Source organism: Tympanuchus pallidicinctus, unplaced genomic scaffold (assembly GCF_026119805.1).
Source record: "Tympanuchus pallidicinctus isolate F22 unplaced genomic scaffold, pur_lepc_1.0 scaffold7, whole genome shotgun sequence".
NCBI lineage: Eukaryota > Metazoa > Chordata > Aves > Galliformes > Phasianidae > Tympanuchus > Tympanuchus pallidicinctus.
The window spans coordinates 2,642,641-2,655,363 of record NW_026294791.1 but is presented as its reverse complement, the minus strand read 5'-3'; the positions used below and the strand labels follow the sequence as shown (position 1 = coordinate 2,655,363).

The following is a 12,723-nucleotide window of genomic DNA, read 5'->3' as shown; positions in this document are numbered from 1 at the left end:
AGCCGGGCCTGCCCTGACACAGGGCCTTCCTGTGGGGCCGGCAGGCTCCCAGCTCTGCACACGTCTGCGGTGCAAAGGGAAAAGGGGTCCTTCCTCCTGCAGCCCCGCCAGGCCGTGGCCCTGGGTCAGGCACGGAGGTGGAGAGCATTGTTTGGACTCGCGACTGAGACTTCTGACATCTTTTCCTGTTTGGGAGATGTTCCTGAGCTATCAGGAGGCTGCTGTACTGCTTGTTAGGACGGAAGGCAGCACGTTATGAGTGGCAGTGCAGCAGTGAGCAGAGCAGCCATGCTGCTGAAGTCCAGTGTGGGAGGACTGAGGTGCTGCCCAGCTCCAGGGCTGAAGCCGAGACACAGAGCTCACAGCTTTCAGCCCTCCAGCACTAAAACCTCTGCAGAGGAGCTCTGCTGCTGTGGGACAGAGGTGGGGTTTGTTTTGTAACCCTCAGGTTGCACGCAGGCTCTTGCATGAGGCAGCATTCAGCCCTTGATAAAGAAAGCATCCTTCCTCATATTTGCTACTTTGTGCGTTAGCAACACTCTGGTTCTACCCCGCAGCTCTTCTGGAGGTACATGTCTCTTCCCTTTAGAGCAAATGTTTGAGCAGAGATGTCCAGGATTTGGGGAGAGAGGGATAACAGAGGGAGGTGAGAAGAAGCACAGAAGCATTACGCAGATGGCATTTTTACCTCTGTATCTATTTGGAATACAGCTGTCTGAAGTCTTGCAGTGGTGAGGAATGTCACTGTGCCTTTGAAAAAAAAAAAAAAAAAAAAAAAAAAAGGACAGTGCCTTGATTTGGTGCTTCCCTTCTTCCATTTGGAAAATAAAGTCTGCTTAACCTGGAATTTGGGCTTTGGTAGGCAGAGGGTGCAGAGGAACCGAGCAGCGAAGTGTCTGCAGAGCAGAAATCTGTTTGGCAAGGAAGTTGCTGAAAACTGTGGAGTAGATGCTGCAGAGTACCTTTATGATTGATTTCCATTCAAGTCAGACTGACTGCAGTGTGGTCATTTTTCTAACCCATAACTGCTCACACTGCAGCAGTCTGCTATCTGCAGGGTGTCTGAATTATAGCAGTCCATGTCCGTGTTACCTTTTACACAAATTACTTACACTGGTTTCTTTTTCCATGCAAATTCATCAGTTTTACAGCCTCTTGTAGCTGCTGTCAGGAAACTGTTGCAGAAAGCACAAATTGATAAAATGAGTTAATTTTACTGCACTTAATTTTTCTTTCTTTTTTGTTAACACACCCTCTCATATACGGTATACGGGAAGCGTGTGATACTTAAGGAAAGATAACAAAGGGTTCGAGTGTTCTTGTCATAAATTACTTCCCAACTTCGTTCCTTTTAATGGTCATTCCAGATTTTTTCAAGTTTTAATAGCGTTGTGTATTTTCCATCTCATGCTTTTAAAAGTCCGAGGCTATCCAGGCTGTTCCCTTTCTGTCTCAATGACGTTCTTAAAAGATCCTTGCCAAACAACAACTAATTGTCTTGTGGGGATGATGAGGCAGCTGCAAAGCTACATTATTCCTCTGTCAAATCTGACATTGTGAGCTCCTTAAGTCTTGGGGTGAAATACTGGCCCCATTACAGTCAATGGCAGCACTCCCAGAAGGCCTGCGTCTCAGCCCAGACATGTTTGCTGGGCGATACGAGCTATCCTGTCTTCATTTCCTCACTCCTGCCCCGTCGGAGTGAAAGATTTTTTCGCCTTTGAAAATGGGCCAGGTTCTCAGACCAAAGATTGAACTTGGCTCAGCATCTTTGTGTGGCATTGAGACTGCTTCGCCTTTGTTGCTGTGAATCGGGGCTCTCAGACAATACGTTCCAGGCCAAACTTGTGCTTTTTATTGTGCGGTATGTCCTTTTTCAGATGTCTCTGAAATGCGAGAGAAAATCGTGATCTGTAATTGTCAGCTTCCCAAGTTGCTTTGTCCTGCAAATAGCGATGGGACAGCAACGGAGGCTATGGGACCACATGTCATATAGTTGCATTTTTTTGTGAAATGCATTATCCATTGGCTTGAACATTAGACTCCTCTGTTCCCAGAAGATTGTGGCACGTGGGGTTCATAGGCTCATGCTTGAAAACATTACAGTGTGTAGGAGCGCGTAATATTTTAATGGAAAACCAAGGCTCTAGGACGTGGAAATGAAAGGCTTTCATATCCCTTACAATAAAACTTAGGTGCTGGGTAGTTTAGTGAGAGGTGAACAGTGGAAGGTAGTCACCAGATAATGTTTCTTTTGAGACAAATGTCTCTAGCTTTGATTTTGCTGAAGGAGAGACCAGAGCAAAACTCAGCTGCTCACATTCAGAAGAGGACTTGGGTTTCTCATCTGCATTTGTGCTTTCTTCGGGGAGATTTGTAACCTCTGTGCTTGGGGATGTGCATCATGTACACACCAGAGGTCCTGAGGTGTGTATTTCCCTGCCTGCACGGCTTACAGATTATGACAAGTACACTACAGGGATGATGCAGCCTATTTGTAACTGTACTAATACATGCATCATTGTCCTAAAACAAAAGCAACGAGTTTCATTAAATGTTAGAATTATATTAATAGAGAAGTAGTGCTTAAAGAAGATGAATAGAAGTGCCGTCATAATTGTTTGGGGTTTTTTTAAAGAAAGGGTATCACTGGAGGAGTGTAAGAAAGAGTCTGTGCCATGGAACATTGTATTCTGGATAAAATTTACATTTTCTTGATTGCAATGCCAGTTTCCATTAGCATTTCTTAATTTCCACATCCCACCTGTTCTCATTGTGAAAATAAACACACACACGAGTAAGAAGAAAATGATTTTGAAGTGCAATTCATGCCATATTCACTTGAGTTACTGACTGTGCTCTCTTTTGTTTTCCCAGCACCAATAGCTGCAGGAACAGGCCCTAATTTCTCCCTCTCAGATTTGGAAAGTTCTTCATACTACAGCATGAGCCCAGGAGCAATGAGGAGGTCTTTACCTAGCACATCCTCTACCAGGTAATTTAATCTCTGCCTACTGCCGAGTTACTTGGAAACCCAAGCAAACGTCATTACTCATCTGGAAAAGTAACCATTAATTATTTGACAAGTTGTTTGGGGGCCTCAGGATGGGAAGCTGCTTCAGATTCACAGAGCTGAACGTTCAACTGGATTGCTGCTAAAATTCTTTTTGTGTATACAGGCTGTGAAGGAAATCAGTTGCGTTGCCCTGTGTAACCTCTGCCTCCTGTGTTCGTGTATCAGGAGCAGTTCTACTGGAACTGTTGAAGTTTTACTGGTGGCAGAAGAGAATTGGGAGCATATTGAGACCTGTCACTTCGTCCTGGCTGGATAGCCTTAAGATAGACTTTTGTGCACCCTTGATCTTAAAGTGTTATCTCTGAGACCAACATAGGTTTAGGGCCTTACTCTATAATGTGTTCAGATTTTCAAATTGCATTTAGAAACTCGTGGCTCAATTATTTGAAAACTGTGAATTGTTAATGCCGATGACTGCTGAGTCTCACTTGGGGTTTTGGCTTAGATGCCACCTACCAGACAAGGATATTTTTTATTTTTTACCCTATCCTTTTACTTTAACCATCCATGAGATTAGATTTATAAACAAGCTCAGTCACTCTAGTAGTCTTGAACACTATTAAAGAACCAGATTGATTTTTTTTCCCCCACAGCCAAAACAGATCACTTATTTCAAAGACATGACAAGAAAGTCTAACTCCAGCCCAGGGTTGTTTTACATTTTTATCTCAGTCTGCAGTGCCACCAGCTTTGCAGTAAGCAAGTACACATGTAGAAAGGCTCTATAGTTTGAATATAGCTGTTGTTTTTGTTTTCTAAAAAGAAAAGCTTTGGAGGGATGCTCTTAGCTGTAGTTTCTTAGAGCTGGAAGCAATGGCAAGAATATTTTCCGTCTTGCACTTAGTGTACATTAGGAAGCTTGGCGACTACAATTTCCATTACACATCAGTTAAAAACTTAATTCTCTTTCTTCTTTGCATCTAAACTCTGCACCCACCCTATGTTCAGTGCTCATCACCAGCACATCATAGGTTCTCAGGTAGGGTTTGATTGTGACTCCCAAACAAAGATGTGGGGTTATTAGCGTTACTTAAGAGCTCCGTTCTTGCTCTTCTGTTCTTCTGCAAATAGCTAGCAGTGATAAGGACCTAATTATAAACAGCATGGGTAGTTAATAACTTGGTAATATGTTTGTTTTCCTCTCATTAGGCTGTTCCCAGTAAGAAAAAAAATGTATTTCTTAAATACACAGACTCAGAGGAATTATCAGGCGGTAATTATATTGTACGCACACAGTTTCCCCTATTGACACATAACAATTCTCTACATTAAGGAATGGCCAAACCTGCATTCCGTGCATACCACAGGAATCCTCCTTCCTGTTACTCACAAACTGCTTTCTCGTACCTGTGCAGAGCTTGGGGTGAAGAGCTGTGCAGAGGCTGCATGTTTTAGACCAGTAGAAATAGGAAGATTTTATGCCTTTTAAATATGTTCCCTCTATAGAAGGGAGCCTGTTCTTGAATGCTTTAAATCTTAATGGAATACAGATTCGGGGTAAAAAGTGAGCTGACACAGCCTTGGAAAAGCACTTAAAAGAGAAATTCTCAGTAATGTCCCCACGCAGTCTGTACAAGTCATTATAGCAAATAGAGCCAACCTCAGTGTCTTTGGCTTTGGGATCCTCTCCCCACCAAACTGCTGAGTCTGAGTCAGCGACCACCAGAAACCACTGAAAGGGCTCTTCTGTCCCCTGAGCCAAGGGGAAGGGAGGTGTGATGTCTGACAAAGGTCAGTACTGGTCAGAATTACCTACTGGGGCTTTTTATGCTTGGTGGCAAACACTTAGGGAGAAAAATGCTTACGCTTGTATGATAATGTGAGCACATGAATCACTAATGGATTTGTCCATCTTTTACTCATCTACACTTCTTAGGGGACCGAAATCTGGGTTAATTAAACAGCTACAGTTAAAAAATTGAAAATATAAGTTTGGAGGGACCTGTAATGTGTGTTTCAGAATAAGCTATTCAGAAAATCTGACAATTAAAACGACTTGCATGTCACTAACATATTCATTCCAATTGCAAAAATAATGCAATAGAAATTAAATTCTTTTACTGACCTCTGTGTTCTTTGAAGAATGTTCTACTTTTTGACCTATAATAGCCTAGATGGCAAACTGTCTCTTAAGCTGTTAATTTAGCACAGGTTCAGGGGCTCAGTTTAACCCCATGAGAGGTTGTTTGTCTCACATCGAAGCATAGCCACTGAAAATAAAGTAAATCAGAAACAAAAAGTGGATGGTTGGAGGCTGGGTGGCTGTGCAGGACTCATACCTCCCACTTCTCAGGGTCCTCAGTCTGCTGTCTTTCCCAAAGCAGCTTAGGCTCAAGCAGTGCTAGCAAGCTATGTCCCAAAAGAAGCACCTTTGTTCCTTCCCACATGCATAGTATTTATTATGCATTTTTACTTTTTCAGCTCTACAAAACGTATCAAATCTGTGGAGGATGAGATGGACAGTCCTGGTGAGGAGCCGTTCTATACAAGCCAAGGGCGCTCTCCAGGAAGTGGCAGCCAGTCAAGTGGATGGCATGAAGTGGAGCCAGGTAAGCCACGGCTTTCAGGAGCCCGAGAAAAGTATTGCTCAGTTTTATTATCAGAATACACTGAATGCTGTATAGAAGGTGATCCATTATCGAAATCTTGTAACTTCTTGTCAGAAAAGGTCAGCCTAACGAAAATGCTGTAGTGGTTTTATTGCTCCTGCAGCTGCGAATGTTTCTGTACTGTGTCACTTCTGTATTTTTGCCAAATATCTTAAGTATTTAAATAATGTAGCAAAAGATACGCTGTCTTTGTCTGCCAAAATGTCCAGATTCAGTTCTGGGATAGCAGTGACGTTCGTTTAGCAAAAAAAGCAGTACCTGTCTGGGGTGTGCCCCACAGTTATCCTGTTTAAATAAATATCCCCAAACTCATGTAAGGTAGAAGGACTTCTCGAGCATTGTACAACACTTGAGGTCACTTAGTAATGACTTTTCAGAGATTTACAATCTCATCTGTAACACCGTGAAACGTGGTTGGAGGCTTCATATTGAAACGACTATCAGTTGGTATTAAACTCCATCAGCTTTAGGAAGCAGCTCTTCTGCATTTTCTCAGTGAGTTTTTGTGTGTGATCTTTCTTGCTGATCATCTTTTGGGTTATGTTGCGTACTCAACTGTCTGTTGGTCACTTCTCCTGAGATCATCTGGGTGCTTAATACTATTGCAAATCTTTTTCTGGGTCAGTGCTCCATACACGGTGAAGCTGATGTCTCTATTTTGGTTACAGCTCAATATTCAAATATTTATTGCCAATAAAAATAACAGAAGTCTTATTTGTTAGATAAACACAGGCAGTGCTTTCGTCGCACGGTGTTTGAGAAGCCTTCCAGCATTGAGAAGGCCCTCTAAGCAACCCAAAGAGTCTTTTGCAACACACAGGTTTTTCTCTTTCTTGTTTGTTTGGATTTAAATTGGTATGGTTTTGTTTTAAAACAACACATACTTGTCCAGGACACTGTGTATAATGAACTATACAGCACAGAAAAGTAAATTCAACCTGAACAGCATTAAAATCAGGTCTGTGGGCACTTGGCCAGCCACCTATATCCTTCATCATGTAGGAAACATACCCACAGCTTTCTCTGGAGACCCTGTCAAACAGCTGTCCTTTACTGCATGCCCAGAAAGTCACCAAATTTGGGCTATTCCAGACTGGGAGGGGACTGATTCCCGTGCCTGAGAGCCCTTGGAGGATCCCCTGCCAGCTGCCCTCTCTCCTCTAATGAGGAGGAGCCAGCTTGTGGGCCCTTATTGACTGCAGATGTGGCACTTTGGCAGGAGCAGAGGGTGGACCTGCAGGCAGACAAGTGCCAGGCTCCCTGTGACTGCCATGCTGCCGCGGTCCCTGAGGCTCTGGTGTTTTCAGTGAGGTGCCCTGCTCCTTGGATGCTAAGGGCTGTTTCCTCCATCAGCTCCAGCCTCCAGATGATGTAAGGCAGAGCTTCATCTTGTACTAAACTACTCTGCTCATGGAGCGGCAAAAACACGGACAAAAGCTCAGCGCCCATCGAAAGGAGAGATCGCAACCTCCTCCACAGACACAGATGGGTAAATGCTGACTGGTTCACTGCTTCCACATCATTGTCAGACTGAAGGCTAGCTCCCCCCAAAGTTTGGGGTCCTCTTTATTAATGGCAAACGCTCTTCATTTGTACAACAGCCAGAGGTTGGCTATTAATTTTGCTGTCACTTCTGGTGGTTTTCCCCGCATGTGATCATCATCTTGGTCTCATCCAAGTCCAGCCTAGATAGTGGCACTGCAGTGCTGAGCTAGGCAAGAAGAGAACCTAAAGCCTTACACACAAGTGTGGGGTCGGGGATTGAAGCAGCACCACTACTCTTTACCCACTGGGTGCTTATCACAGAGGAGCACAACTGCCCATGTCCTGAGGTTCTCAGAGAGGCAAGAACAAGGCAGAGAAGGCACTGCCTTCCTCATGACCTTCCTCACCACAGAAAAGCCCCAGGTTCTGACTAGGCTTACCTGTAAAATGGCAGAAAATCACCTTGCAACATAAGGAGCCAGGTACTGACTAGATATAGCTGAGATTCATCAAGCTATCTATCTCTGTCACGGCTGAGAAGAAAAAGAGCTTTATCCTGCCTGCACGGGATGCAGTTTAAATCTTTGTGCTACAGCCACAGCCACACCCTGAGACTTCTGCCATGGCTTTCCAGAAGCCTCTCTGAATTCACTGCCTCGGCTTCTCTGTAAATCAGGGTCACCTATGAGAGCATGCCAGGCAGAGCCTGCCCAGAAGGCCCCAGCTCATCAGTGGTGAAGGACAAGATGGTACTGGAGTGTCCTTTCATTGCAGGGCATCAGTAGTGTGTACCTGGTACAAGATGCTCCCCCCGCAGTAACACAGGGACACATCCTGCCCTGGTGCAGCACACAGCTCTGTGCCGTACCTCATTAACCACACCTGGGCCTGAGAGTGACATCTGGCCTCTGTGTTTGACATGGTTGCTGTGTCTCCATAAATATACAACATTTCAAGAGTCTTCAATGGGGCATCTGCCTAGAAAATGTATTGGTCATCTGAAAGCCACGCAAATGATGTTAGCATTTATGTGTTACCTGGTGTCCTGCCACAGTGTTCCCTTCCAGAAGGGGTGGAACCCCTGCTCTGTTTCACATCTGTCCTTTCAAACGCCTCTCTTGTCCAGAGAAAGGCCTTGCTATTTATTTAACCTGCAATCAAAAGCCATGGCTGTTTGAACGTACAGTAATCGCTGAACTTCTGTGTTTTGCTTTTTCTCAGTGAAATTCTCGAAAGTCTAAAAACTAAAACCAGCTTTTTGTTTCCTTTGGCTTCTCTTCCGTGCGGTTCTCTTTACGCTGTGTGGGATAAGGCATGTATCAATGGTGCACAACGATGCTGGTTATGAAGGCAGGCTGACGTTTTGTCCTGTGCTGGCAGAGCAGTGTAAGCCAGGTTTCCAAGCTCCATAATTAAACCCTGTCCTTTGGGTTACCAGCCAAACAACGGGAGGAGGAAATCAGACCAAGGAAAGGAAGCTTAGACTTGTCTGTGGGATGGCTGTTCTGGCTGGGAGGGAAAGTTCAGAGAGAGGAACCAGCAGCCAACCTCCCAGCCCAGTAGGATTCACACCAAAGATAATAATATATCCTTTGGCTTTATTACCTTTGAGTAGACTGCTTCCTCACAGGGGATTTAGATTTAGGCAGAGATAGCTCCTTGGCCTATACGCCTTGACAGGTTTATGGGAGTGAGAGGATGAATATTCTGTCTGTGTGTGTTGCATTTGCTTAATTCTGAGGTGTGCACATGAGAAAAAGCGGGGAGTATTATGCAGGAGCAAATGTGGAGCGCTCTGTATGACTGTGCCTGCACAGGGAGAGGGAGAGGGCAGAGCTCATGGCACAGAGGGGTACAGCAAAAGGTATCGCCTGGGACAGTGCGGGGAAATGAGGCCCACATGGTGGTTGGAGAAATGCCACGCTTAAAAGAGAACACGGCGCAGAAAAGAAATGGAAAAGAAGAAAACAATTTCAGACCATACAGAGGGGAAAAATATATAGGGAAAGAAAAAAGGAACAAATGCCAGGAAAATAAAGATTTGACTTCCTAGAAAGGAAATATGAAATGGAACATGTGAACTCCTCATAGAGAGCACTCCAGGCAGAGGGTTATTTACCGCCAGCCGTGACTAGTCACTCTACATCTGTCTCCATTTTTTTCTCTTGAACAAATTCCCTTTTTGGATACTTTCTTCCTGCTTTGCTTCCCTGTGATTGCCCCTGTAAGTGGTCTTTGGAGGGCAGGCTGTATACTCAGAACATATGTGCAAACTGGCAGGAGAACAGAAGAGGACAAAACCACTCTGTGTGCTATTTAGATTAGGCAGTGGATGCTTCCCCTGTGCCTACTCTTGGGGTCTCTGCTGCGTGCAGAATCCATGCTGCACCTATTGTCCAGCCACAGTCCTTCCTCCGAGCTCTTTCTTCAGAAGGTCCCCGGAGGCTCCCAGCACCCCGACATCTGTCTCGCACGGAGACCTTGATGGGCATAGGTCCTATCTGCTTCACCCACCAGCAATATGACCTTTCCATTCTTGGCATTTCAAACCCGCAGTAACGAGCAGAGGGCTCAGCCTTGTGTTTTTTACATCTAGATACTTCCTGCAAGCAAGGATACAGCACTCTCCTTATACGTCAGATGTGACAACCAAAGCAAAAACCGACATTAATTCTGTGTTCTTGCACTGTACTCCTTGAGTCTCACATCCATTTACCTGCACTCGAAAGCTCCTGGGGAGCTCTCAGGCCTAGAAAGGCTGGAGTCTGCCAGAAAAGATGAATTTCCTCTCACAACAGGAAGGCTTAGGAAGTAAAACAAAGCAGACATGTAGTAAATTACTTCTGCTTTTCAAATACCTTTTGCGGTATCCTCCTTACCATTACTTTATCTCAGCACTTTCAGTACATAACTCTTGTTAACTGAGAAGAAGGGCAAGAGAGGATAAAGATGATTTTAGTAGGAAAATAAGGCAACATCATCCTGGCTTTGAACTCAGGTACAAAGCTGGCCCGTTCGGCTCTGTGGCTGGTCTGATGGCAATAGGGGTGAGCCATAATTACAGGTATACTTTTTTTAATTCCATCAGGGAAGATCGAGTTTATATATATCAGTATCCTACTCACACATTTTCTAATGCATTCTCTGATTCAGTCCAGCAGTAATGTTCTCATCGTGCTCTGCCAGTCATTTTGGAGCGCAGCATATGGATAGTGTTTGCCAGTTTTACTTCCATTGTATTTCTATAGTATCACATGGGAAAAACGTTTAAAATGCAAATTCAGAGCATCCTCTTAATTTCTTTACTTAGATCTTCCCAGGACTTGTATTTCCACAAGTGAGTGCAGTCCCTAGAGGACAGTAACCCCAAGAAAGGTGTTTGTCCTCCTCAAGATTTCAGAGGGGACAGTTACCCCTGCTTTGGTCGTGCTCCTGCCCAGCTTAGAGCAGTGCACCCACTTCCATACTGGGGAGAGCTCTGGTCCTCCTGCTGGCAGATGGACGGGGCTTTCCATGGAGTGATCACCCACCTTCCCCTGCCCCAGCTCCATCCTGCTGTTCTCATCACACTGTGCTGATCTTTTGTGCATCTTCACCTTCAAAAACCCACGAACCAGCCTTAACCACACCTGGGTCTGAGACTGACATCTGGCCTCTGTGTTAGGCATGGGTGCTGTGTCTCCACCTTCAAAAAACCTTCAAAAACCCAGGAACCAGCTGAGTTTTTCAGAGCAAAAAACCTTTGGGAATTAGTAATCACACTCGCACTGCCTGCTTGAAAGATGTATTTACAGTTCCAGCAGCTCGTGAAGTTGATAATATAATATGAACTTACAGTGGGCTAGAGTTCCCTGTTAGACTGCTGGACACGTCTTTGATAGTAAAGATACTGTTAAAGTCAGCCTGAGCATTGCTTACTATGCCACTCAGGCTGGAACAGTTCATTCTCATGCCACCATCTATGGGACTGTCTGAAAATAATTTCTGAGCAATTTCTATGCAGCTGTAGAGCTGAGATCTTATTTTGGAGTATTCTCCTTGCAGTGGCAGTGACCCCTAACTTACGAGTGCCACATCTCTCCCCATTGCTGGTTACAGAAGGCAACTGGTCCAAGCTGTTTCAGCTACTGAAATCTGGAACGGGCTGTCTTTATAAAAGACTTTCAGCATGCAACAAAGCTTCTTCTCCATATTCACAAAGGACCTTTTATCAGTGCCTTGCAGGTCAGAAAGACTCATTCAAGAACAGATCAGATGAGTTTGTTCTCAAACTCTATTTAGAGTTATGTCTTGGAAATGCCGGAGAAACGGTACAAGGGAGATGGTAGGTTGTGTTCTTTGTGCCCTAAGTAAGTGCAGTGGTCAGCTGTAGAAAATCTGTATCTCAGCATCAGTGATGCAGAGTACATCTGAGCTGTCCTCAGGCAAAAGGTCTATAGGCTCATCAAAAGTCAACATCATACACTTAGAGCTTGGAGAAGTTTGCAGTGACTGTGTTATACTACTGACAAAGATTCAAAATACTGGCTGTAGAAAGGATGAAAAATGTAAGGATTGTATTTTTTTTTTTTTTTTAATAAATCCATTTTTTGCTGGGGAAACATTCAATTTCAAACCCGGAGCAATCAATATCAAATAAAATCCTGGCATTACTATTCTGTGACTTGCTGGAGTGGAGAGGTGTCATTTGATTGCAAGTAGGCACAGGAATTACATGGCTTTTGTTAACTTACTTAAACTGATTTGTTGGGTAATCATAGACCCATTTATGAAAGATGAAAACAAGGAAACATCTCAATTTCTTATATCTGGAGGAGATCTACATCCAGGATCCCAACCAATTGCATTTACTCAGTATTTCCCAAACATGACATTGTGTTGCTCTCACATTCTTAGGGTGTAAAGAATAACCAAGCAGCACTCTCACATAGCCATGAAGATTGTACCTGCCCTGTGTGGCAGCTTCGTTACACACCTTGACATTCTATCAGCAGGCGCTAGTGCCAATTTTTCCCTTCCTTGAACTTAATATCAGAAGACAGCATTGCACAACCAGACCAACCTCCAGCCATCGTATGGTCTGGCTTTGCTAATGGGAGGTGAGAAACAGATCAAGTTTCTCTGATTGCCAGAATATTTTGGTTTGCAACAGAGAGAATATCATCAAGCTGATTTGTACCATGAAGCTGAAATGTTACTGTATGGTAACTGTTGAGTCGCAGCCTGAAGCACTGATGGAGCACCTGGTGAAAAGACCCCCTCAGCCCTGGGAGCACAGGTGAAGGCAATTCAGCTGTGTGACTGGAAGGGATGGAGCCTGGCTGCACCTCTCTTAGACCTCATTTAAGGGCTGACTGGCCCTGGGAGGGGAGGATTTCTGGTTAGAGTTCTCTCCTGTGTGGGGTTTCCCTTGCAAGCCTTGATCTTCAGAGATGGGTGAGCGCTTTTTCTTCATAACACCTTTCCATTGCATAGACTCTTTGTCATTAGACCTCTTGTATCAGTGTTCCACCATGTTGATCTTTCTGATTGTTATGGATACTGTGAGGGCTG

General features: G+C 44.4%; 1 protein-coding gene across 15 annotated transcripts in view; it reads left to right on the top strand.

Annotated features, from left to right (window-relative positions):
• NFIA (nuclear factor I A) overlaps window positions 1-12,723 on the top strand; it is a 231,301-nt gene that overhangs the window by 155,775 nt on the left and 62,803 nt on the right. For all 15 annotated transcript variants that reach the window (XM_052666963.1, XM_052666961.1, XM_052666951.1 and 12 more), the window contains 2 exons: window positions 2,878-2,995; window positions 5,498-5,625. In XM_052666963.1, the coding sequence (XP_052522923.1) occupies window positions 2,878-2,995; window positions 5,498-5,625 (246 nt within the window). The remainder of the gene's footprint in view (window positions 1-2,877; window positions 2,996-5,497; window positions 5,626-12,723) is intronic.